General features: G+C 40.5%; 1 protein-coding gene across 1 annotated transcript in view; it reads left to right on the top strand.

Moving 5' to 3' along the window:
- The window catches only part of whrna (whirlin a), a gene marked incomplete at both ends in the record, with an annotated part of 113170 nt that overhangs the window by 42599 nt on the left and 47982 nt on the right, over positions 1 to 22589 (top strand). The window contains one exon of the mRNA XM_083903228.1: positions 20870 to 21078. Coding sequence (XP_083759354.1) covers positions 20870 to 21078 — 209 coding nt within the window. The remainder of the gene's footprint in view (positions 1 to 20869; positions 21079 to 22589) is intronic.

Here is a 22589-nt window from a genome sequence, read left to right as displayed (position 1 = left end):
TAGAGTTTACGTCGGAGCTCGGATGAGTCGGCAGATTTTTTGCCGAGTCAGATTTTGATCATTAGCTCGTTGGCGTCAACGTAAAAGGAGGAGAAAGGTCAGTCCTGTCTGTGTACGGTGGCCTTTTAGTTGACATATGTCTGATTTAGTTCACATGGAAATGAAATGAAATTTAACAAGAAAAGGTCGCGTCAACACACACACACACACACACACACACACACACACACACACACACGAGGATAATCAGAGATAAGATGTTCAGATGTTATAGGATAGGTTTTGTTCTTTGATTCAACTCCACACACACACACACAGAGCAACATGTCTGACTAATTAAAAGTCATTAAGTCAAAAAAAATTTGGGGCAATTTTATTTTGCCCAAAATCTTTTTTTTTTGTATAAAAAATATTTTTTCTATAAAAAATATTTTTTCTATAAAAAATATTTTTTCTATAAAAAATAATTTTTCCAAAAAAGAATTTTTCCCAAAAAGAGATTTTGTACAAAAAACATTTTGGGAAAAATATTTTTTTTGGGAAAAAATGTTTTTTTGTACAAAATCTTTTATTAAAAAAAAAAAAAAAAAAATTCCAAAAACATTTGTTTTACAAAATTTTTTATTTTTTCCAAATTGTTGTATTTTTTCCAATTTTTTTTTAATTTTTCATAAAAAATTTTTTTCCAAAGAAATGTGTTTTTTCCCCCACAACATTTTTTTTTTTTTTTCATTTTTGATGACCTGTTTCATCGTTTTAACAGGAAAAGGTTGCGTCAAAACACACGTGAGGATAGTCGGAGATAAGATGTTCAGATGTCAGGTTTTGTTCTCTGATTCAACTCCACACACACACACACACACACACAGAGCAACATGTCTGACTGAATAAAAGTGAGATTCTAACGTGGAGGTGGCTTCAGGCCAAGTATTTTCAATCTGCACTGAGGTGATTTCTCCATCCTCTGATAATAAAGCAATCCTGCTGAAAGAGCACAAAACAAAGCAGGACAAAGAAAACACTTGGCCGTGAGTGTGTGTGTGTGTGTGTGTGTGTGTGTGTGTGTCCGTGGAAGAGATGGAAAAAATCAGCTTCATCCATCTAGATGATAAAGAGAAAAAACATTACGGCGCCATAATGACTTTTAACTACATCACATTCCTTCGTTTTGCTGACCAAGTCTTGTATTTTTGGCTCGGCACATGGAGAACTGATCGAACTGGAACATCGTGACGTTCTCTTAAAGCAACAGTCGCCGGGAAAAAGAAAAGAAAAGGAAAATGATGATGTTTAAATTTCACTGGCAGGTGATTTAAATTTTGTCCTGAACTCGTCTCATTTGTCTCATCGGCGCGGTAAAATATAGCAGAAAAAAAAGTGCGTAGTTTGAAAAGTGAAGTCCAGAAAGTTGGTGCAGATGTACTGTAGCACTTCGCCACCAGAGGGCGAAATTTGAAAAGTTTGAATTGAAGTGTGTGGGGAAAATTAGGGTCTATTTCTCACTTGGATATACAAGGATATACAGTAGAGGTGGGGGGGGGGGAATTGATTGACATAGGAATCGCGATTCTAATCATCCACCATTCTGAATCGATTCATAAACTTAAAAAATCGATTTTTGAAAAAAAATGTTTTTCTTCAAAAATCAATGAAAAATTTTTTTTGGGTCAAAAAATTTTTTTGATAAAAAAAAAAAAACGTTATTTCTTCAAAAATCGTTTTTTTGATAAAAAAAAAAAAACGTTTTTTCTTCAAAAATCGATTTTTGAAAAAATCGATTTTTATTTTTCCCCAAAAAATTTTTTTAAGAAATTTAAAGAAAATTAAAGAAATGTATATTTTCCCCTAAATCTATTTTTTCCCCCACAAAAAAAACATATTTTTTCCATTTTTGATGACCTATTTGATCGTTTTAACATGATTTTTTATTGAAAACACTGTGTTTGAATGTAGATTGGAGGGACAGATTATTGCTGTTGTTCAATAACTGAGGTTTTTTCTATTATTTTCTTACGTTAAAACAGTTATATTTTATCAGATGGAGTAAAAAAATCAGAATCAGATAAATAAACATGGACTGAAAGACTCAGTCCTCATGTTTGACCTCTGTGCTGTAAAACAACAACAAACACTGCAGGAACCAGCTGACGTTCACAGAACTGTGTGATTGTTCTTCTCTTCTGTTTGTTTGTGTCCTTGTAAAAATAAATTATTCATGAACCTGGTGTAAAAAAAAAAAAAAAAGAGTGTTTGAGAATCAAAGGCTCGTCGTTCTCCGAGGAACAAACGGCCGGAGCGTCAGGTTCCACTTCTGCCTCCGTGTTCCCGCTGTGTGAAGTGGAAATGCTTCTCCGTCGTTAGCCGACGCTATTTCTGGAAAAAGGACTTAAAAGGCAAAAGAAAAGGCGTTTATTCGTCCTTATTATAGACACAGTACAGTGAGTGTGACGCCCCCTGCTGGGCTGGAAACAAAGAGCAGTCAGTAGCTGGGATGTGAGGCTCATTGATCACAGTGAGGCCTGTTGACAAGTGCTGAACGTCACAAACAAGACCTCTCTCTCTCCTGCTGCTCTTTAAACATTTGTGTTTTCAGTGCAGTATATTTGGCAAATTTTATAACTTTTACTGATAAAAACTTAAAGTCCAGCTTTAGGAACTCAGTGTTTGTTTGTTTTCACTGACCAACACTAGACTTAAGAGTATATAGTTTAAATGTTATAGACACAGATATACAGTAGAAAGATTTTAACCAATTAAGGAATGGCTCATTTATTAATAGAAGCAAGTATATGTTGTCTTAAAGTTTGTGAAAGGATTTTTTCCCCAAAAAATTTTTTTTCCAAAAAGATTTTTTTTCCCAATTTTTTTTTCCAAAAAGATTTTTTTTCCCAATTTTTTTTTCCAAAAAATAGTTTTTTTCTTCCAAATTTTTTTTTTCAAAAATCTTGTTTTCTTCCAAAAAGTTTTTTTTTTCCTTTCAAAAATCTTAATTTGTTTTTTCAAAAATCTTAAATTTTTTTCTTCCAAAAATCTTTTTTTTTCTTCCATTTTTTTTTTTCAAAAATGTTTATTTATTTTTTTTTCAAAAATGTTTATTTATTTTTTTTCAAAAATCGTAATTTTCTTTCTCCAAATACCCCCCCCCCCCCCCAATTTTTTTTTTCTAATTTTTTTTATTCCAAAAAACATTATCGTTTTTCGCTCGCGGGGACACAGGAGCTGCTGGTCCACTGCTGCCTCGTGTGGTCACTTTGTGTCACTGAGAGCAATCTGAATGAAGGATTTCAAAAGCCGAAGTGACAAAATAAGACGTATAAACTCAGTGATGGAGGCAGCAGTGGATCAACAACTCCTGTGTCCCTGTGAGCTAAAATCACTGTTTTCTCTATGGGCTTTGGTGCAGGGAGAGTGAGTGTTTTACAGATTGTCATAAACTGTGGTTGTCAGTTTGGAGAGGTCGGTCTAATATGAAGATAAAGCTGCAAACATATTTTTTCTGTTCAGATACTTTTGGCTCTCAGTCCTGGCACGATTACGATGCAGTGGAGGAAAAATAATCAATTAAAATTTTGGCTGAAAGTTGGAACTCACAGCTCCGTCGTGTTGTAATGGATTTGTGCTGGAATTAGAACAATGATGGTGGACGTTGTTGTGATTTAATGTGGCTTTTGGTTGTAATATAAGTGAGATTATTCTTTTGTTTTTGTCAATATTTTTAACACTCGCCAAACTCCATAGAGAAAATCATCGTTTTTATCTCACCGGGACACAGGAGCTGCTGGTCTAACTGCTGCCTCGTGTGGTCACTTTGTGTCACTGAGGTCAATCTGAACGAAGAGTTTCAAACTCAGGAGTCGCAAAACGACTCATTTGAATTGATCGATGGAGGCAGCAGTGGATCAACAACACCCCCGTGTGCTGTGTTGTTAAATCGATGGTTTTCTCTATGGGGTTTGGTGCAGGGAGAGTGAGCGCTTTGCAGAGTGACTTTGGTTTTCAGTCAGAAGAAGCTGAGATCAAACTGCAAACATGTTCCTTAGACGTCACATCACAGGCTTAAGCTGAGCCTTAAGCTGAGGCTCAGTGTTTATGCCAGAAAAGGTTCTTACGAGGCAACAAATACAAGTACAAACACATCTGTTTGTCTGCGATGATGCAGTTTCCTCCGCGGCGAAAAAAAACAACTGTTCACAATATCACACATACTTTATTATACTATTTATGATGCAATATTAACGTATTTATATCAAAAAAAGACATTTATTTTAAAGTTACATAAATAATAGTGTGGACAACTGGAATTGAAATTCGTACCAGGAGCCTTTTTCGGCCACTGCCATTCGTGGCTCAGCCCCTGTTGTATATGATACATTTAATAATGGGATAATTATGACCAAATGTCTTATTATTACTTTTATAATTAAGTGGGGGCCCGCATGTAATCGATTGGGGGGCCCGCATGTAATCGATTGGGGGGGCCGCATGTAATTGATTGGGGGGGCGCATGTGGCCCCCGGGCCGCCAGTTTGAGACCCTGGGCCGCCAGTTTGAGACCCCTGGTGTAAAAAGATTACAACATGCTGATTACAGCTTGAAGTGGGGGGGCCGCATGTAATCGTATGGGGGGGGGCCGCCAGTTTTAGACCCCTGGTGTCAAAAGATTACAACATGCTGATTACAGCTTGAAGTGGGGGGGCCGCATGTAATCGTATGGGGGGGGGCCGCCAGTTTTAGACCCCTGGTGTCAAAAGATTACAACGTGCTGATTACAGCTTGAAGTGGGGGGGCCGCATGTAATCGATTGGTGGGGCCGCCAGTTTGAGACCCCTGGTATAAAAAGATTACAGCATGCTGATTACAGCTTGAAGTGGGGGGCCGCATGTAATCGATTGGGGGGGCCGCATGTGGGCCCCCGGGCCGCCAGTTTGAGACCCCTGGTGTAAAAAGATTACAACGTGCTGATTACAGCTTGAAGTGGGGGGCCCCATGTAATCGATTGGGGGGGCCGCATGTGGGCCCCCGGGCCGCAAGTTTGAGACCCCTGGTGTAAAAAGATTACAATGTGCTGATTACAGCTTTGAAGTGGGGGGCCGCATGTAATCGATTGGGGGGCCGCCAGTTTGAGACCCCAGGCTGCCAGTTTGAGACCCCTGGTTTAAAAAGATTACAACGTGCTGATTACAGCTTCAAGTGGGGGGCCGCATGTAATCGATTGGGGGGGCCGCAGGTGGCCCCTGGGCCGCCAGTTTGAGACCCCTGGTGTAAAAAGATTACAACATGCTGATTACAGCTTGAAGTGGGGGGCCGCATGTGGCCCCAGGGCCGCCAGTTTGAGACCCCTGGTGTAAAAAGATTACAACATGCTGATTACAGCTTGAAGTGGGGGGCCGCATGTGGCCCCTGGGCCGCCAGTTTGAGACCCCTGGTGTAAAAAGATTACAACGTGCTGATTACAGCTTGAAGTGGGGGGCCGCATGTAATCGATTGGGGGGCCGCCAGTTTGAGACCCCGGGCTGCCAGTTTGAGACCCCTGGTATAAAATGATTACAGCATGCTGATTACAGCTTGAAGTGGGGGGGCCGCATGTAATAGATTGGGGGGCCGCATGTAATCAATTGGGGGGCCGCATGTAATCGATTGGGGGGCCGCATGTAATCGATTGGGGGGCCGCATGTAATCAATTGGGGGGGCAGCATGTAATCGATTGGTGGGGCCGCATGTAGCCCCCGGGCCGCCAGTTTGAGACCCCTGGTGTAAAAAGATTACAACATGCTGATTACAGCTTGAAGTGGGGGGCCGCATGTAATCGATTGGGGGGCCGCATGTTTGACACCCCTGGTGTAAAAAGATTACAACATGCTGATTACAGCTTGAAGTGGGGGGGCCGCATGTAATCGATTGGGGGGCCGCCAGTTTGAGACCCTGGGCCGCCAGTTTGAGACCCCTGGTGTAAAAAGATTACGTGCTGATTACAGCTTGAAGTGGGGGGGCCGCATGTAATCGATTGGGGGGGCCGCCAGTTTGAGACCCCTGGTATAAAAAGATTACAATGTGCTGATTACAGCTTTGAAGTGGGGGGGCCGCATGTAATCGATTGGGGGGGCCGCATGTAGCCCCCGGGCCGCCAGTTTGAAACCCCTGGTGTAAAAAGATTACAATGTGCTGATTACAGCTTGAAGTGGGGGGGCCGCATGTAATCGACTGGGGGGGCTGCATGTAATCGATTGGGGGGGGCCGCATGTAATCGATTGGGGGGGCCGCATGTAATTGATTGGGGGGGCCGCATGTGGGCCCCCGGGCCGCAAGTTTGAGACCCCTGGTGTAAAAAGATTACAATGTGCTGATTACAGCTTTGAAGTGGGGGGCCGCATGTAATCGATTGGGGGGCCGCCAGTTTGAGACCCCAGGCTGCCAGTTTGAGACCCCTGGTTTAAAAAGATTACAACGTGCTGATTACAGCTTCAAGTGGGGGGCCGCATGTAATCGATTGGGGGGGCCGCAGGTGGCCCCTGGGCCGCCAGTTTGAGACCCCTGGTGTAAAAAGATTACAATGTGCTGATTACAGCTTTGAAGTGGGGGGCCGCATGTAATCGATTGGGGGGGCCGCATGTGGCCCCCGGGCCGCCAGTTTGAGACCCCTGGTGTAAAAAGATTACAACGTGCTGATTACAGCTTGAAGTGGGGGGCCGCATGTAATCGATTGGGGGGGCCGCATATAATCGATTGGGGGGGCCGCATGTGGTCCCCGGGCCGCCAGTTTGAGACCCCTGATGTAAAGTCACTGCTGTGTCACACAAACACGGCGGAGGATGAATGAACGGATGAAGACGATGTGCAAACTGCGTCTTTTTCCTTCTCCGTCAGATGAGTCACTAGCTAATGTGCTCTAACGGTGCAGTTTGCCAAATGCCTCGCGCTGTATAATAATGCAACAGCAACACAGATGGAACAAATGTGCGCTTAAGTGAGCAACTGAGCGATGAACGTCGTGAGCGCGGAACTTAATGACATCTCACAGCGGCTCTTTAGATACTTTTCTCTCTCTTCTCGCTGAGAAGAAAGCACCGGTGCATAATCTGCACACTGTTACCTCTTTTACACCATATTGACCAGATGTGTGTATTTAGAGTTTGAACATAGAGTAGAAAGGCTTTTGTTGTCGTTGTAGAAGGCAACGAAATTAGAGATTTTTGGCCTTGCTGTATATAGACGAGAGTGTCATCTGCATATTGAAAAATCCAACAAACACAATGTTGCACCTGTCTGCTCTAAGTTTAGAAGTAAAAGTATGAGTAAAGATTGAAAAGATCGGGCCGATACGATACTCGGAGTCGGTATCGGTCCGATACTGGTCAATACCACCGGAGCAGGTATCAGATCGGAAATATAAAATGTTAAATCCGATATATCTGAAAAAATAAGGTGTAGCTCAGTGTTCCAGTGAGTGGGTTTAATTCCCTCAAATCTGTTCTGAATCAAGCATTGACTGGTAAAATACGGCGTAAGCTACAAGGCTTTGTCGTTGTTGACCAATATTTACGTAATCACCTTTCGGCATATCGTAAATGAAGTGATTTACTATTTTAAAAATAGGCCTAAAATCAATCCCTGAGGAACTCCGAGTCAGAGATTTATTGAAGAATTTATTAACTTTAGAATCCAAACTCCCATTTTTTTTAAGCCTCAAGATTTAAAACTGAGGCTGTTTATATTTAGTAAAATATACACTTAATAATATTGGTATCGGTCGATACTCGAGGTTGTGTTATCGGTATCGCTATCGGACGCGAAAAAAGTGACATCGTACCATCCCTATTAGCAACTAGCTATTATTAGCAAAACACAATGTGTCATTAAACTGGAAGGTTGTGGGTTCAATTCTCGACTCTTCTAGTCTACAAGACACGCAAGACACGCGAAAAAGACGCGCGTGACGTCGTGTTTACGTGCCGTGACACCGGAGTCCAGGCACCGTTTAGCAGTTAGCTCCATTAGCTGTGTTAGCTGTGGTAGCTCCTTTAGCGCCGGTTAGCGTTAGCCTACAGTGGAACTGGAGCGGTCTGTTTATTAAAGGAAAAGAGCAGCGCTAACAAATAACCAGCATACCTGTGTTCTGCGTATGTGTGCCTCTGTTTTTAAAGTTTAGCGTTTACTTTAGAGACTCGTATTAACAATCGGGAGTCACGTAAACATGACGTCACACTCGTCTTTTTCCGGTCAGTCGTCATGGAAACGCCATTAACCGCCGTTAACTCTTTAGTGTGCCCGCCACTATTTATAATCCATCATATTCTTGTTTAGATATGAAAACAAGTCATGTAACATTGGTTTAGATAACTTTAGTCCCGTGTTAGAGTCATTTTTAAAGATTCAGTCACTGCATGTTCCTCCTCCTCTTCCTCTTCTTGTGAATCTTATTTTCCAAACATCTACAGTCGCCCGTTCTCCCCTTGCATGTCGCCATGAGCGCCGACGTCTGTGTTAAAATTTGGCCACGAGCGTCGGAGAAGAGACGTTTCCTGCCGACAGAGTCTGGCTCCTCATGCAAATCTCAGCTCTGGGGCTTCTGGTGCCGTGTGAAGGGATTATTATTATTATTGTTGTCGCGGCCGCGTGAGTCATCGGTTCGCTCGGGCAGGATCGTCAGTGCGATCCGTCGGGGCCTCGCGGCCTCTTTCTCTGTCTCTGTCTCGTCGACGCTGTCGCGGCTGCATCGTTAACACGTTCCTCCTGCTTCACGCCGTCCTCCCTCGCTGGTTATAACAGAGTCGCAGCAGTGACGACGTCGTTTTTTTCCACAAGACTCGCAACGAATGCATAAAGTCAAAGGAAACTCATGATGAAAAGCGTTTAGCAGTTAGCTCCATTAGCTGTGTTAGCTCTTTTAGCGCCGGTTAGCGTGCCTACAGTGGAACTGGAGCGGCCTGTTTGTTAAACGGACTAACAAAACCAGCGCCATTTTCTACAAAACTCGCAACGAACGCACAAAGTCAAAGGAAACTCGCGATGAAAAGCGTGAATATGAACGTTTACGTTGGTTTTCAGAACTTAAATAAAATAATCTGAATTAAAGGCGCCATATGTAAGAATGTGGCCAAAACGGTTACTACGTTCAAATTCAAAATAGCGAGGTCTTTTAGGTTTTGTTTTCTCTGACGTAACTGGCAACCCGTTGTTGCTCGGCAGCTGAGACTCTACTGACCGCAACGATTGGTAGACGGCGGTAGGTGGCGCCACATGACGCCAAAACATGATTTAAAAACATAAACATGATTTGCAGTCTGCAAAAAAAAATGTTTTTTATGCAAATATTTTGTCTGTACTGTTGTTGTTGGTGAGTTCAGTTTGTTATATGAACATTATTCCTGAGTCTCTGTGACATGATTTATTACATAATGCACCTTTAAAGATGCCGTAAGTATTTACCGATGAATAATTACATAATAAACTTTCAGCATATTGTAAATCAAGTGATTCACTATGAAAAAATAGGAGGCCCAACATCCTTCCCTGAGGAACTCCGGGAAGTGTTTTCTGCTCAAAGTAACAGTTTTATCTCCATTTATTCTAAGAATTTAATCGTTAATTCTTTAGAAGGTTTTCAACATAAACGTAAATACGAGTGATGGTATTTAAAATGTTTGCATGTTTATTAAATTATGCACGTTTTACAGCAGGTTTAATTGTGGTTAGTGGTTCAAAAATATACAGAAAAAGAAGAATCTCATAGATAAAATCATTATTATGATGTTTTATACGCGATAATTCACTAAAAACCTTCTGCGATGGAAAAAATACCTTGTGTTTTAAATGATTTAGATTTTTTCTAGAGACATTTTACGTATAATAATTGCAATAAAATGAATATAAGTGAGGGAAATCAACAAATTCTAACCTAGCCCTTACCCAACAAGTATATATTGGTGTAAGTTTAAATCATTCTGATCCAAATCTTACCTGATCTGATCTGACCTGTGATTATTTTCTTGATAAAAATGAGTTTTTATCGCAAAAACAAAGAATGAAATATCAGTGTTTTGAGCGGCTCTTTGAAAACAAACGACTGAAATTCAAATATTACAGATGCTAACTGCTGTGAAACACAAAAAACGGATCAATATGAGCAGAAAAGTGATGTTATGAGGTGATTTCTTTTGTTTTTAAAAGAGTTTCCCTCAGTTAGAAAAATGTCGTGACCTTTGCAGTGAAAGCCTCACGTCCGGCTAAAAACGGTCGCATCAGATCAATAACGACGGCATCGCGACGGCGTTCGCTCGTCCCGAGAATGAAGTGAACTGAGATTCCGTGACATTTTGCGCGAGGTTCGCGTCCAGCGAGACGTTTCCTGGATTTGTTTCCCTTTGAGTTTCACCCTGAAGACGAATGTCTGCGGTCGCTGCTGCAGGAGGCGGAGACGAAAGAAAAGGAAGGACGAGGACAAAGGTGATGAAATGTATAATTACGGGAATGAAGAATGTGTCGAGTTTTAAAAGAATGTAGGAAGGGAGGAAACTGCAAATGAGGGAGCGTGGAAATTAATGAAAGAGGAAGGAGGGACTGCATGAGAAAATCAGGTTTGATTAAAAGTTACTGGACTTTTTAAAAGCAGTAAATCACAAATGACTCGCTATAAACAGAGAGAGATGACAGATTAGTTAGTGCCCTATGACTTTCGGCATACGTCGAGTTCCACCGAATTTCCCGAAACTTGGTGGGAAGATGTTATAGACCGAGACGAACGAAAAAGTCAATCGTAACCATGGCCTCAACTCAACAGGAAGTCAGTCATTTTGAATTTTGTAGTCCATTATGCCCGATTTGCGCCCTACGTAAATGAGCGAACTCGTCCTAGCGCGTTTGTCGTACTGACGTGAAAAACAAGCCAATTTGTACTAGACGCATCAAAGGTGAAACGTTATCAAAAGGTTTTGTGGATTCAAAACGGCGTGGCCATGGCAACCTTCTGCGTTTTGGCGAATTTCGACCATTCACCACGAAACAGGAAGTGCCTCTATGACTTCAGCATACGTCGAGTTCCACCGAATTTCCCAAAACTTGGTGAGAAGATGTTATATAGAACAAGACGAACGAAAAAGTCGACCGTAACCATGGTCACAACTCAACAGGAAATCAGCCATTTTGGAATTTTGCAGTCCATTTTGCCCGATTTGCGCCCTACGTAAATGAGCGAACTCATCCTAGCGGGTTTGTCGTACTGACGTGAAAAACACGCCAATTTGTACTCGACACATCAAAAATGAAAGGTTATCGAAAGGTTTTGCAGATTTAAAACACTGTGGCCACGGCAACCCTCTGCGTTTTGGCGAATTTTGACCATTCGTGGCAAAACAGGAAGTGCCTTGTGACTTCGGCATATGTCGAGTTCCACAGAATTTTCCGAAACTTGGTGGGAAGATGTTATAGACCGAGACGGACAAAAAAGTCGACCGTAACCGTGGCCTCAACTCAACGGGAAGTCAGCCATTTTGAATTCTGCCATCATTTGCCATTTTGCCGATTTGCACCCTACGTAAATGAGCGATAGTTTGAGACCTTGAAAAATGCGAGGGTATGTGATATACAAATTAATCATAACTTTGACACAGCAACACAAAAAGCACACTTTTGTAAAGCCTGAAGATGAAGCACTAAGGGTTAAACGTATAAACGCGATTTAGTTTGTTTACGTGACGCGATTTAAAAACTGGGTCGTTTTCCCCAAACATTTGACACAGACAAAGCAAAGCAACAAATCCATAACGAAGTTAGTTTGACGTTAAGGAGCTAACGGCTTTAATTAAAGTGTAAAATCATTAAGGTTTTTTTTTTTTTGTAACGACTTTGCCAGAATCCATACGCTCCATCTCGCCTTCTTTTCTTTCTGCGCGGGAGATGCGTCACTCGCGGACCTCAATCGTCTCCCCGAGAAGCCGAAGGTTCGTCGGGGGTTTTCCGGACGGATGAGCGCCGGCTGAAGTCTAATCTCTCCACCGTGTGTTCTCCGTCTTCTGCCAAAGAGACGGAAGCAAGAGCGGGAGGGAAAATGTCAGGGGAGCTGAGATATGAGCGGCACGGCGGGATGGGTGGCCCACATTCGGAGGAGGAGGAGGAAGCAAAACGACAACGTCTTCGTCGGATGATTGAGCTGCCGTAAACGCCGCTGCGATTGCGCTTGGTCGACTCCCGAGGGGATTCGCGGCCGGTTAGACCCGTGATACTTTGGAGACGGACGCCGAGTGAGTGAGTGAGTGAGTGAGTGAGTGAGTGAGTGAGTGAGTGAGTGAGTGAGTGAGGGAGTGAGTGAGGATGAAGATGCTCTCGGGATCCGGGTCACGCGAGGACAAAGACGCTAAAAAAAACCCGGCGTAAGCGACGCGATCGATAATCGTTCCACCGTCGGCACCCGAGCCGAGCGATTCCACCCATCGTCGACCTTTGGACCGCGGCTTTAACGTCCACGCTCTGCGCCTGAGCTCGTTCCTCACATTTTGGCAATTACCAACACACAAAAAAAAATCAATGGAGCCGTCATCATCCGTCTCATAACGTGAGCTTCACCGATTGCAGCGAAGACGCCGTCAAATAAACGTGGAAAAGAACCTCGCGGAATATAAATCACGGAGACAAACGGTTATTTCTGTTTGCGCTCGGCTGCTTTGTAAACGACCGCGTAAACAAAAGATGCAAATTAAAGAGCGTCGTTTGGCAAAGAGACGAGTCGTATCTGCTTCATTCTGCTCAAAGTCGTTTCCCTTCAAAGGAAAAATCTGCCTCCTTTGTCTCGTAAAACGCACTGAAATCTCAAGGCTCCGGGAGGATTTTGAGTCGTTCACTTTTTACGGTGATTCCGATACAAACGTGAACCTCGGTTAACTTCGTCGCATCTTTGAGGCACTAAACGTTGGTGAAAATGGACGGAAATTGGCACGCTAATCAGATGAGATGAGAGAAATACGCTAAAGTGGTGTCCTCCCAAGGTGAAACCCCAGCAGGACACGGCATGGCCGCAAACGCAAGTGGAAGTCGACCATTTTGAATTTGGCGTCTGTCGATTGCGTCAATGAAGAACATAAAACTCTGTCAATTTTTGCTAGCTTTAAAGGTTTCGCAGATTTAGAAGGAATCACAAGTGGAACGTAAATGCTACGTTCATACCGGACACGACGTGTCAAACTATCGACTATGTTGTTACCATGTTGAAAACCAACATTTTCGTGTTGGTTTTACTTCTTTAGTTTGTTTAGCTTTGTGTTTTCTTTAGGTTGAACTTCCACGCTAACGTCATGCTAGCTATGTGTGGATGTGGTTGTTAAAATATAGTGTATAGGGCATGGCCTCAATGCAGATTCAGAAGGAATCGCAAGTGGAACGTAATGCTAGGTTCATGCCGGACGCGACATGAAGTGTGCAAACTTAGACATAGTGACTCAGCTTCTCCTGGTTAGCTTAAGCATTAGCTGCTTTGCGTTTGTTAGCTTCCTCAAACTATCGGCTATGCTGTTACCAAACATTTTCATGTTGGTTTTTCTACTTTTGTTTGTTTAGCTTTGTGTCTTCTTTAGGTCGAACTTCCACGCTAACGACATGCTAGCCATGTGTGAATGCGGTTGTTAAAAAGATGGGGTTTTTGCAATTTTCACCACTACGATTCTTCTGTCGCAGCGCGGCATGGCCCCAACGCAAGTGGAAGTCGGCCATTTTGAATTGGAATTTTCAATTTGTGCTAGCTTTAAAGGTTTCGCAGATTCAGACGGAATCGCAAGTGGAACGTAATGCTAGGTTCATACCGGACACTGCACAAAGTGAGCGTACGGTGCTTACTTAAAACTGTTTTATGTTTTGCCACCTTGTTATGCCACCTTGTTATGCTACCTTGTTATGCTACCTTGTTATGCTACCTTGTTACCTGCTGCATCATCACAGAATATAGGAAAATTTAGGAATCTCTACCGAGTTCGAGTTGGAAAAAAATAGGGGCCCCCAAATAGTATCTCGCATAGGGCCCCCAAACAGCTAGAAACGGCCCTGTCTCCGAGTATAAATGAGCTGCTTGTGTGGACGTCTGAAGGACATCGACTCTGCAGCCTCGTGTTGTTTTTCCCTCCCCGGTATTAAGTCGACATTTTTCCTTTCACGGCGTCATCGATCACAGCTTTACTCGTGAAAACCACCAGTGCCACCGTGGTTGTTGTTGTTGATGTTTAATTGCCCAGAATGCCGCGCTGCGCTGCACCGCGCCGCGCTGGTGCGATTGATCGCGACCAAGCGCTCGCGACTCTGCAACCTGGGCCTCCGCTGCACTCAAGTAATAAGGCCGAGGAGGTGAAGCAACAGAAGAAGAAGAAGAAGCAAATAAGTGATGAGGGAAGAACAATCTGTCGTGAGCCATTAGAAAAACAGAGATGTTATTAGAGGCAGACGAGCAGATTCCTTCCTCTGTAATTAATAGGCCGGCTTTGAACGCTGTTTCCAGGGCCATAAAACTTAATCAGCGCGTAATTAGAGTCACATTCAGAGTTAGATTCATTTGTCAAAGCAACAGGTGCAATAACCTGACTCCATTAATGCTGCTGCTGCTGCTGCTGAAACACAGCACAGACTTCATACACCGCACCAACGTGTTATTATTGGTGTGTTAAAAAAAACAACAAAAAAAACAAGGCGATGTCATCATTATCATCCTCCTCCTCCTCCTCCTCGTCGCTCTAGACTCTGAATATAAAAATATATTCTCAACAGCCTGAAAACAGAGGCAGAGTATGTGTCTACAGCCTCCGCTGGACTGTTACATAAGTCATGAAGCTCTCTGTCGCCATGGCAACTAATGCATGTGTCTCACAGCGGGAAACCACAAGTGTCAAGAAGTGCCTTTATTTATATATATATACATATATACATACGTATAATTATATATATATATACATGTGTATATATATGTATATATATATGTATATATATGTATATATATATGTGTATATATATGTATACATATATATATACATGTGTATATATATATGTATACATATATATATGTGTATATATATATGTATATATATATATATATGTGTATATATATGTATATATATATATACATGTGTATATATATATATATGTATATATATATATATATGTGTATATATATGTATATATATATATACATGTGTATATATATATATATATGTGTATATATATGTATATATATATATACATGTTTATATATATATATATATATATATATATATATACATATATATGTATATATATATACACATGTGTATATATATATATATATATATATACATATATATGTATATATACATGTGTATATATGTGTATTATATGTATATCTATGTGTATTTGTATATGTATTTATGTGTATGTATGTATATATATATGTATTTATTTATGTGTATGTATTTATGTATATATTTATATATGTATATATATATGTGAATGTATATATGTATGTATATGTATATATGTATATATATATGTATATGTATGTATATATGTATATATATGTGTATATATATATATATGTATATATATATATGTATATATATATGTATATATATGTATATATATATATGTGTGTATGTATATATATGTATGTATATATATGTGTATGTATATATATGTATATATGTATGTATATATATATGTATGTATGTATATATATATATGTATGTATGTATGTATATATATGTATGTATGTATATACATCAAACCTGATATAGATATTTGTTTATTTATTTATTTAAATATGCTCCTAAATTACAATTCCATTCCTTTCTTATTATTTTAGCGTTCTTGGACAGTTGAAGGTTTCAGTTATGACCTGTCAAAATAAATGTCCTTTCTTTCTAATAACTATAAAAATCAACCTTTCTTCAATGCGGACTTTTAGTTTATAATTTATAAAAAAAAGAAAGTCCCTCGACTGCACTTCACCTCTCACTCAAAGAACTCTCTCAAAAGTGACTTAATCTGGAATATTTTACTTCATAAAAGCAGGTGAAAGTGATTTATTCAACACATTTCACTGCCTTTAACTCAGGAACGCTGCTAGCTTAGTGCCTGCTCCTGCGGTTAGCTAGCTTAAACATTAGGGACTCAGCTTCTCCTGGTTAGCTTAAGCGTTAGCTTTTAGCTTTGCGTTTGCTAGCTTCTTCAATTCAATCAGTTATGTTGTTACGAAACATTTTCATCTCGGTTTCTGCTTTTGTTTTCTTTAGGTTGAACTCCCACGCTAACGACATGCTAGCTGTGTGTGGATGTGGTTGTTAAAAATACTGTGTTTTTGCATTTTTCACCCATTTTTTTGTTTCTTCAGAGTCGCTAGGGTGACGACAACAACGTTTTTAAATTCATTTTATAAATTTAAACCTTAAGAGTTCCCAGGGACATTTTGTGCCATTCTGTTTTTGTATTGTTAAGCCATTTTGTCTGTGAATTGAATGAATATAACTTTCCAGAGAATATTCATTTCTGGTAAACTTTACAACTGTTGTCTCAAAATGTCACTTTCTCAAAAATAGCAGTCAAAAACATTCTATATTTATATCGTTTTCCACTTTAAAACAAGTCATTCTCTGTACGTATCAGATATTAATTAATTTTTTGGGGATTGCAACCCTTTAAAGGCCAGTATGTTTACACACTGTTTTTCTATCAAAACTAATACACTTCAATTAATTGAAATAGTGTTTGGTTATTATTATTTTTAAGCCCTGAGGTCAGTGATTGGCAGCAACATTGATTTTGATGCATTGTTGTTGTCGTTTTCTTTGCAGTGCCAAATTGAAGAAAAAACATCACACATTTGTTCCTATGGACGAAAAATGTTAGCATTAAAGGTGCCATATGTAAGAATGTGGCCAAACACGGTTACTACATTCAAATTCAAAATACAGAGTTCTTTTAGGTTTCGTTTTCTGACATAACCGGCAACCCGTGGTTTCTCGGCAGCTGAGACTCTACTGACTGCAATGATTGGTAGACGGCGGTAGGTGGCGCCACATACCAAAGCGTGATTTGCAGTCTGCAAAATATTTTTTTTAATGCAAATATTTTGTCTGTACTGTTGTTGTTGGTGAGTTCAGTTTGTTATATGAACATTATTCCTGAGTTTTATGGCCAGTTGCTTTAGATTTATTACATAATGCATCTTTAAATTAAAGATATATATTTGTCCACCTGTTGGCGCTACGTTTTGTTTGTGTCTTTTATGTCCAATATCTGTCCTGACTCATTTAAAGTGGTAAAAAAAATATGAATATATAATATTTGTACAGGAGTTTTTGGGGGAGGTGACGTTTTCTGCCGCAAGGAACAAATAAGTCGGGATTTTAAGATTTGAGATTTAAGAGACAGACGGCAGCACAATTCAGTAGGTTTTCAAAAATAACAGTAACATTTACACAGAGTCCGTATAAAATATTTATTGAAGAGAAAAAATAAATTGTCAAAATATACAGCGGCGCGTTCACAGCGCTCTGACGATAAAAGCATAAAAGTTGAAAAGCAGATTCAAAGTGAATTTAAAAGCACACGTTTGATGTCATCAGAAGTGACAGCGACACGCTTTAGTTCAGCGTTCACTTCAGAAGCCTCGCGTCAACGTTTCACCAGAGAAAAACGCTGAACCGAGGGTTCCTCGCCGCAGCAAAATCCATACGAGGCAGAATCCATCGACTCCTTTTTGCTTTTTAGCAAGTGAGTGTGAGTGCCTGGTTCTGCGGTTAGCTAGCTTAAACATTAGCGACTCAGTTTCTCCTGGTTAGCTTAAGCATTAGCTGCTTTGTGTTTGTTAGCTTCTTCAAACTATCGACTATGTTGTTACAAAACATTTTCATGTTTGTTTGTTTAGCTTTGTGCCTTCTTTAGGTGAACTTCCACGCTAACGACATGCTAGCTATGTGTGAATGTGATTGTTAAAAAATATAGTGTATAGAGCATGGCCGCAACTCAAGTGGAAGTCGGCCATTTTTAATTTGGCGTCCATCAATTGCGTCAACGAAGAACATAAAACTGCGTCAATTTGGGCTAGCTTTAAAGGCTTCGCCGACTCGAAAGGAATCGCAATTGGAATGAAATGCTACGTTCATACCAGACACGATGTGAAGTGTGCGAATTTACACATAGTGACTCAGCTTCTCCTGGTTAGCTTAAGCATTAGCTGCTTTGCGTTTGTTAGCTTGTTCAAACTATCAACTATGTTGTTACCAAACATTTTCATGTTGGTTTCTACTTTTGTTTGTTTAGCTTTGTGTTTTCTTGAAGGTTGAACTTCCACGCTAATGACATGCTAGCTATGTGTGAATGTGGTTGTCAAAATATAGCGTATAGAGCATGGCCTCAACTCAAGTGGAAGTAGGCCATTTTGAATTTGGTGTCCGTCCATTGCGTCAACGAAGAACATAAAACTGCGTCAATTTGGGCTAGTTTTATAGGTTTTGCAGACTAAAGGAATCGCATGTGAAGTGTGCGAATTTAGACATAGTGACTCAGCTTCTCCTGGTTAGCTTAAGCATTAGCTGTTTTGCGTTTGTTAGCTTCTTCAAACTATGTTGTTACCAAACATTTTCATGTTGGTTTCTACTTTTGTTTGTTTAGATTTGTGTTTTCTTTAGGTCGAACTTCCACGCTAACGACATGCTAGCTATGTGTGAATGTGGTTGTTAAGACTCTTAAGGAATCGCATGTGAAGTGTGCAAATTTAGACATAGTGACTCAGCTTCTCCTGGTTAGCTTAAGCATTAGCTGTTTTGCGTTAGTTAGCTTCTTCAAACCATCGCCAATGTTGTTACCAAACATTTTCATGTTGATTTCTACTTTTGTTTGTTTAGCTTTGCGTTTTCTTTAGGTTGAACTTCCACGCTAACGACATGCTAGCTATGTGTGAATGTGGTTGTTAAGACTCTAAAGGAATCGCATGTGAAGTGTGCAAATTTAGACATAGTGACTCAGCTTCTCCTGGTTAGCTTAAGCATTAGCTGTTTTGCGTTTGTAAGCTTCTTCAAACCATCGACTATGTTGTTACCAAACATTTTCATGTTGGTTTCTACTTTTGTTTGTTTAGCTTTGTGTTTTCTTTAGGTCGATATTCCACGCTAACGACATGCTAGCTATGTGTGAATGTGGTTGTTAAAAAATAGTGTTTTTGCAATTTTGCACCATTGTGATTCTTCAGAGTCGCTCGGCTAAAAACAACATCAACAACTAAAATGTCAACATATATAGCGACGCGTTCACAGCACTCTGGTGATAAGAGTTGAAAAGCGGACTCCTGCGATTCAAAGTGAATTTTAAAAGCACACGTTTGATGTCATCAGAAGCGACAGCGACGCGCTTTAGTCCAGTGTTCACTTCACAGAGGAAACGCTGAACCGCAGCAGAATCCATACGAGGCGGAATCTATCGACTCCTTTAGTGGCGTTTTTTATTCCACGAGCAGCTGGAACAAACAGCTTGTTATCTGTCTTTGAACGCGGCGCGGGTCTCGTCTCCGAGGACAGTGTGTGTGTGTGTGTGTGTGTGTGTGGGCTTGTTAGCGTTGATTGATTGTGAATTCAGCTTTGATTATGTGTTCCTTTTTACGGGCGTGTGCTGCTTTAATCGCCTCCGTGTCTCCACGGGTGGAGCTGACGCTCAGGTGATTGACCTCGCTGTCGAAGTCGTTGGAAAACGCCCAAGAAAACGTTGATGATGATGATGATGATGATGATGATGATATGAAGCAATAACGCAGCGAGTAACATTTTCGAGTCTTTTTCTTCCTAAAAAACGCGGCACTGTACGTCAAGGTGCCACACAATTTAACGACGATGTTCATTTTCTTTACCTTTTTAATGCGTCGTAACGATTGTTAGCGCGTCTCATTATTAATTGATTTTTAATCATCGCACTTTCTGTCGACCTTGAAGAACAGATTAGAGGTGGTTAACCCGTTTAACACCTAACCCTTATTTTAACCATTAAAGGGACAGAAAATGCAATTTTACCAGAATAACTTTCAATATCTGGCGTTATTTACAATTTACTGCATGTTAAAATAGTTTTTTTATCCATTTAAAATGAAGGAAAAACATTTATTTATTGAAAAGTGGCATCATTTAACAACTTAATAGCTTAACAAATTTGTTTCACCATGTTTTTTTAAATATATATAAATATACGTTCAAAACGGCTAGATTTTCCGTTCAGGAATGCAAGTAAACAAATATAATTTCATATTTATTTTAAAGGGACACTTCATCAAAAAAAAATACAGTTTTTTTCTTTATTCATTTTCAGAGATAAATGCGATAATAAATGATAAATAATAAGTGGGGGAAAATGGGTGAAACAGCCCTTTAATTAAAAAATATTAATAATGATGTGCATTTTTTGTAAAACAGTACATTTGAAATTCATGGATAACAATGATTATTATTATTTTAGCATTAAAAATATCATTTAGAAACATTAATAATGATTTTAATAATGAATGATGTTAATTTACTCTGATTATTATTTAAAGCTAACATCTCCTCTCTGCTGCTGCCGTCACTGAGTCTTTCTCGCTCTTCTTTAACGAATGACGTAAATATCCAGACGGTGGACGTGACCTCTTCCCGCGGTGCGTTCACTGTCTGTGGACACAGTCGTTATTCTGAGAAAACGAGAAACGACTCGCGAATTCCCGTCGTTCGGCATCTCCTGCTCCCGAACCTGTCGCCTCACGTTCATCTCTGTCTAATTAAAACCACTTCTCTCTGAATCCGCCCCGTGATCCGGTTCCACGTCCGCATCGCAGGCTCTGCCCGCCCCGCCTTGCTCTCTAGCCCCTCCCACCACGCCTCTCTGTTGTTCCCTCCCCCCCGCGCAGGTCGGCGACCAGATCCTGGAGGTGAACGGCTGCAGCTTCCTGAGCGTGCCGCACGACGACGCCGTCCGCGTGCTCAAGTCGTCGCGGCACCTGATGATGACGGTGAAGGACGTCGGGCGAGTGCCGCACGCCCGGACCGTGGTGGGCGAGACCAAGTGGATCGCTAGCTCGCAGATCGCCGAGAGCTCGGCCAACAGCAGCGTGGAAGGGTGAGATTTTTTTTTTTTTTTTACCTCCGACATTGTTTTGTTGTGGAAAAACATACAATTGAGTAGCTAACAATTTAAAGTTAGCTACAGGCTAATTTTGCTTGTCGCTTACTACTTAGCTAATCGCCCCCGACTTAGTACTTAGTTTTAATCCGTTTTGAGCCAATGAAACTGCAGGATGGTTTTATTTCTTAACCAATTTGACAAAAATCGCAACAAAAAAAATGCGAAAAATGTTCACATACACATGAATGGGAAACGTACGAAAAAACTGATCACAACCCAGCCCACTTTGGACCCCAACAGCAGGGTGGAATAGTCCGTTTTTCACCACCGAGGTTGTTTTATTGTGAAAAAACGTACGATTAAGTAGCTAACAATTTACAACAAGTTAGCTGCAAGCTAATTTTGCTTGCCGCTAACTACTTAGCTAATCACCCCTGACTTAGTACTTAGATTTAATCCGTTTTGAGCCAATGAAACTGCAGGATGGTTTTATTTCTTAACCAATTTTACAGAGAAATGTAGCATTAGCATCTACTGCTTTTGTTATTGTTCGCATTTCTTCTCTGGAGATAAAACCCCACACATCCTATATCAAAACGTGCGGTTTGATCGGGAATCGTGTGCTATGACTTTTCTAAGCGTTTCGAGTAACCATGGTGAGACAAAAATCGCAAAAAAAAAAACTGCGAAAAATTTCCACATACGCATGAATGGGAAACGTACGAAAAAACAGGTTCACAACCCAGCCCACTTTGGACCCCAAGAGCAGGATGGAATAGTCCGTTTTTCACTACCGAGGTTGTTTTATTGTGATAAAACGTACAGTTTAACGTTAGCTACAAGCTAATCTGTTGACGGCACCCCTGACTTAGTACTTAGTTTTGATCCGTTTTGATCCAATGAAACTGCAGGAGGTTTTATTTCTTTACCAATTTTACAAAGAAATGTAACATTAGCATCTATTGTTACTGTTCCGCGTTTCTTTTTTGGTGCGTAACCCACATTTTTGAGGAAAAATCGAAAAAAAATGCGAAAAATTTCCACATACACATAAATGGGAAACGTACGAAAAAACTGATCACAACCCAGCCCACTTTGGACCCCAACAGCAGGGTGGAATAGTCAGTTTTTCACCACCGAGGTTGTTTTATTGTGAAAAAACGTACGATTTAATGTTAGCTACAAGCTAATTTGTTGACGGCACCCCTGACTTAGTACTTAGTTTTAATCTGTTTTGATCCAATGAAACTGCAGGAGTTTTTGGTTTTTTACCAATTTTACAAAGAAATGTAACATTAGCATCTATTGTTACTGTTTTGCATTTCTTTTTTGGAAAAATAGCAAAAAAATGCGAAAAATGTCCACATACACATGAATGGGAAACGTCCGAAAAAAAACGATCACGACCGTTTCTAACGTGGTTTACAAAGAAACTATGGTAAGAAACGTCACATTCACTATGCAACGTTATTATTATTATGATTATATACGAGTGCAGCATTTCC

This window comes from Microchirus variegatus (genome assembly GCF_963457635.1).
Source record: "Microchirus variegatus genome assembly, chromosome: 1".
Lineage (NCBI taxonomy): Eukaryota > Metazoa > Chordata > Actinopteri > Pleuronectiformes > Soleidae > Microchirus > Microchirus variegatus.
This window is presented reverse-complemented; position numbering and strand designations above follow the sequence as displayed.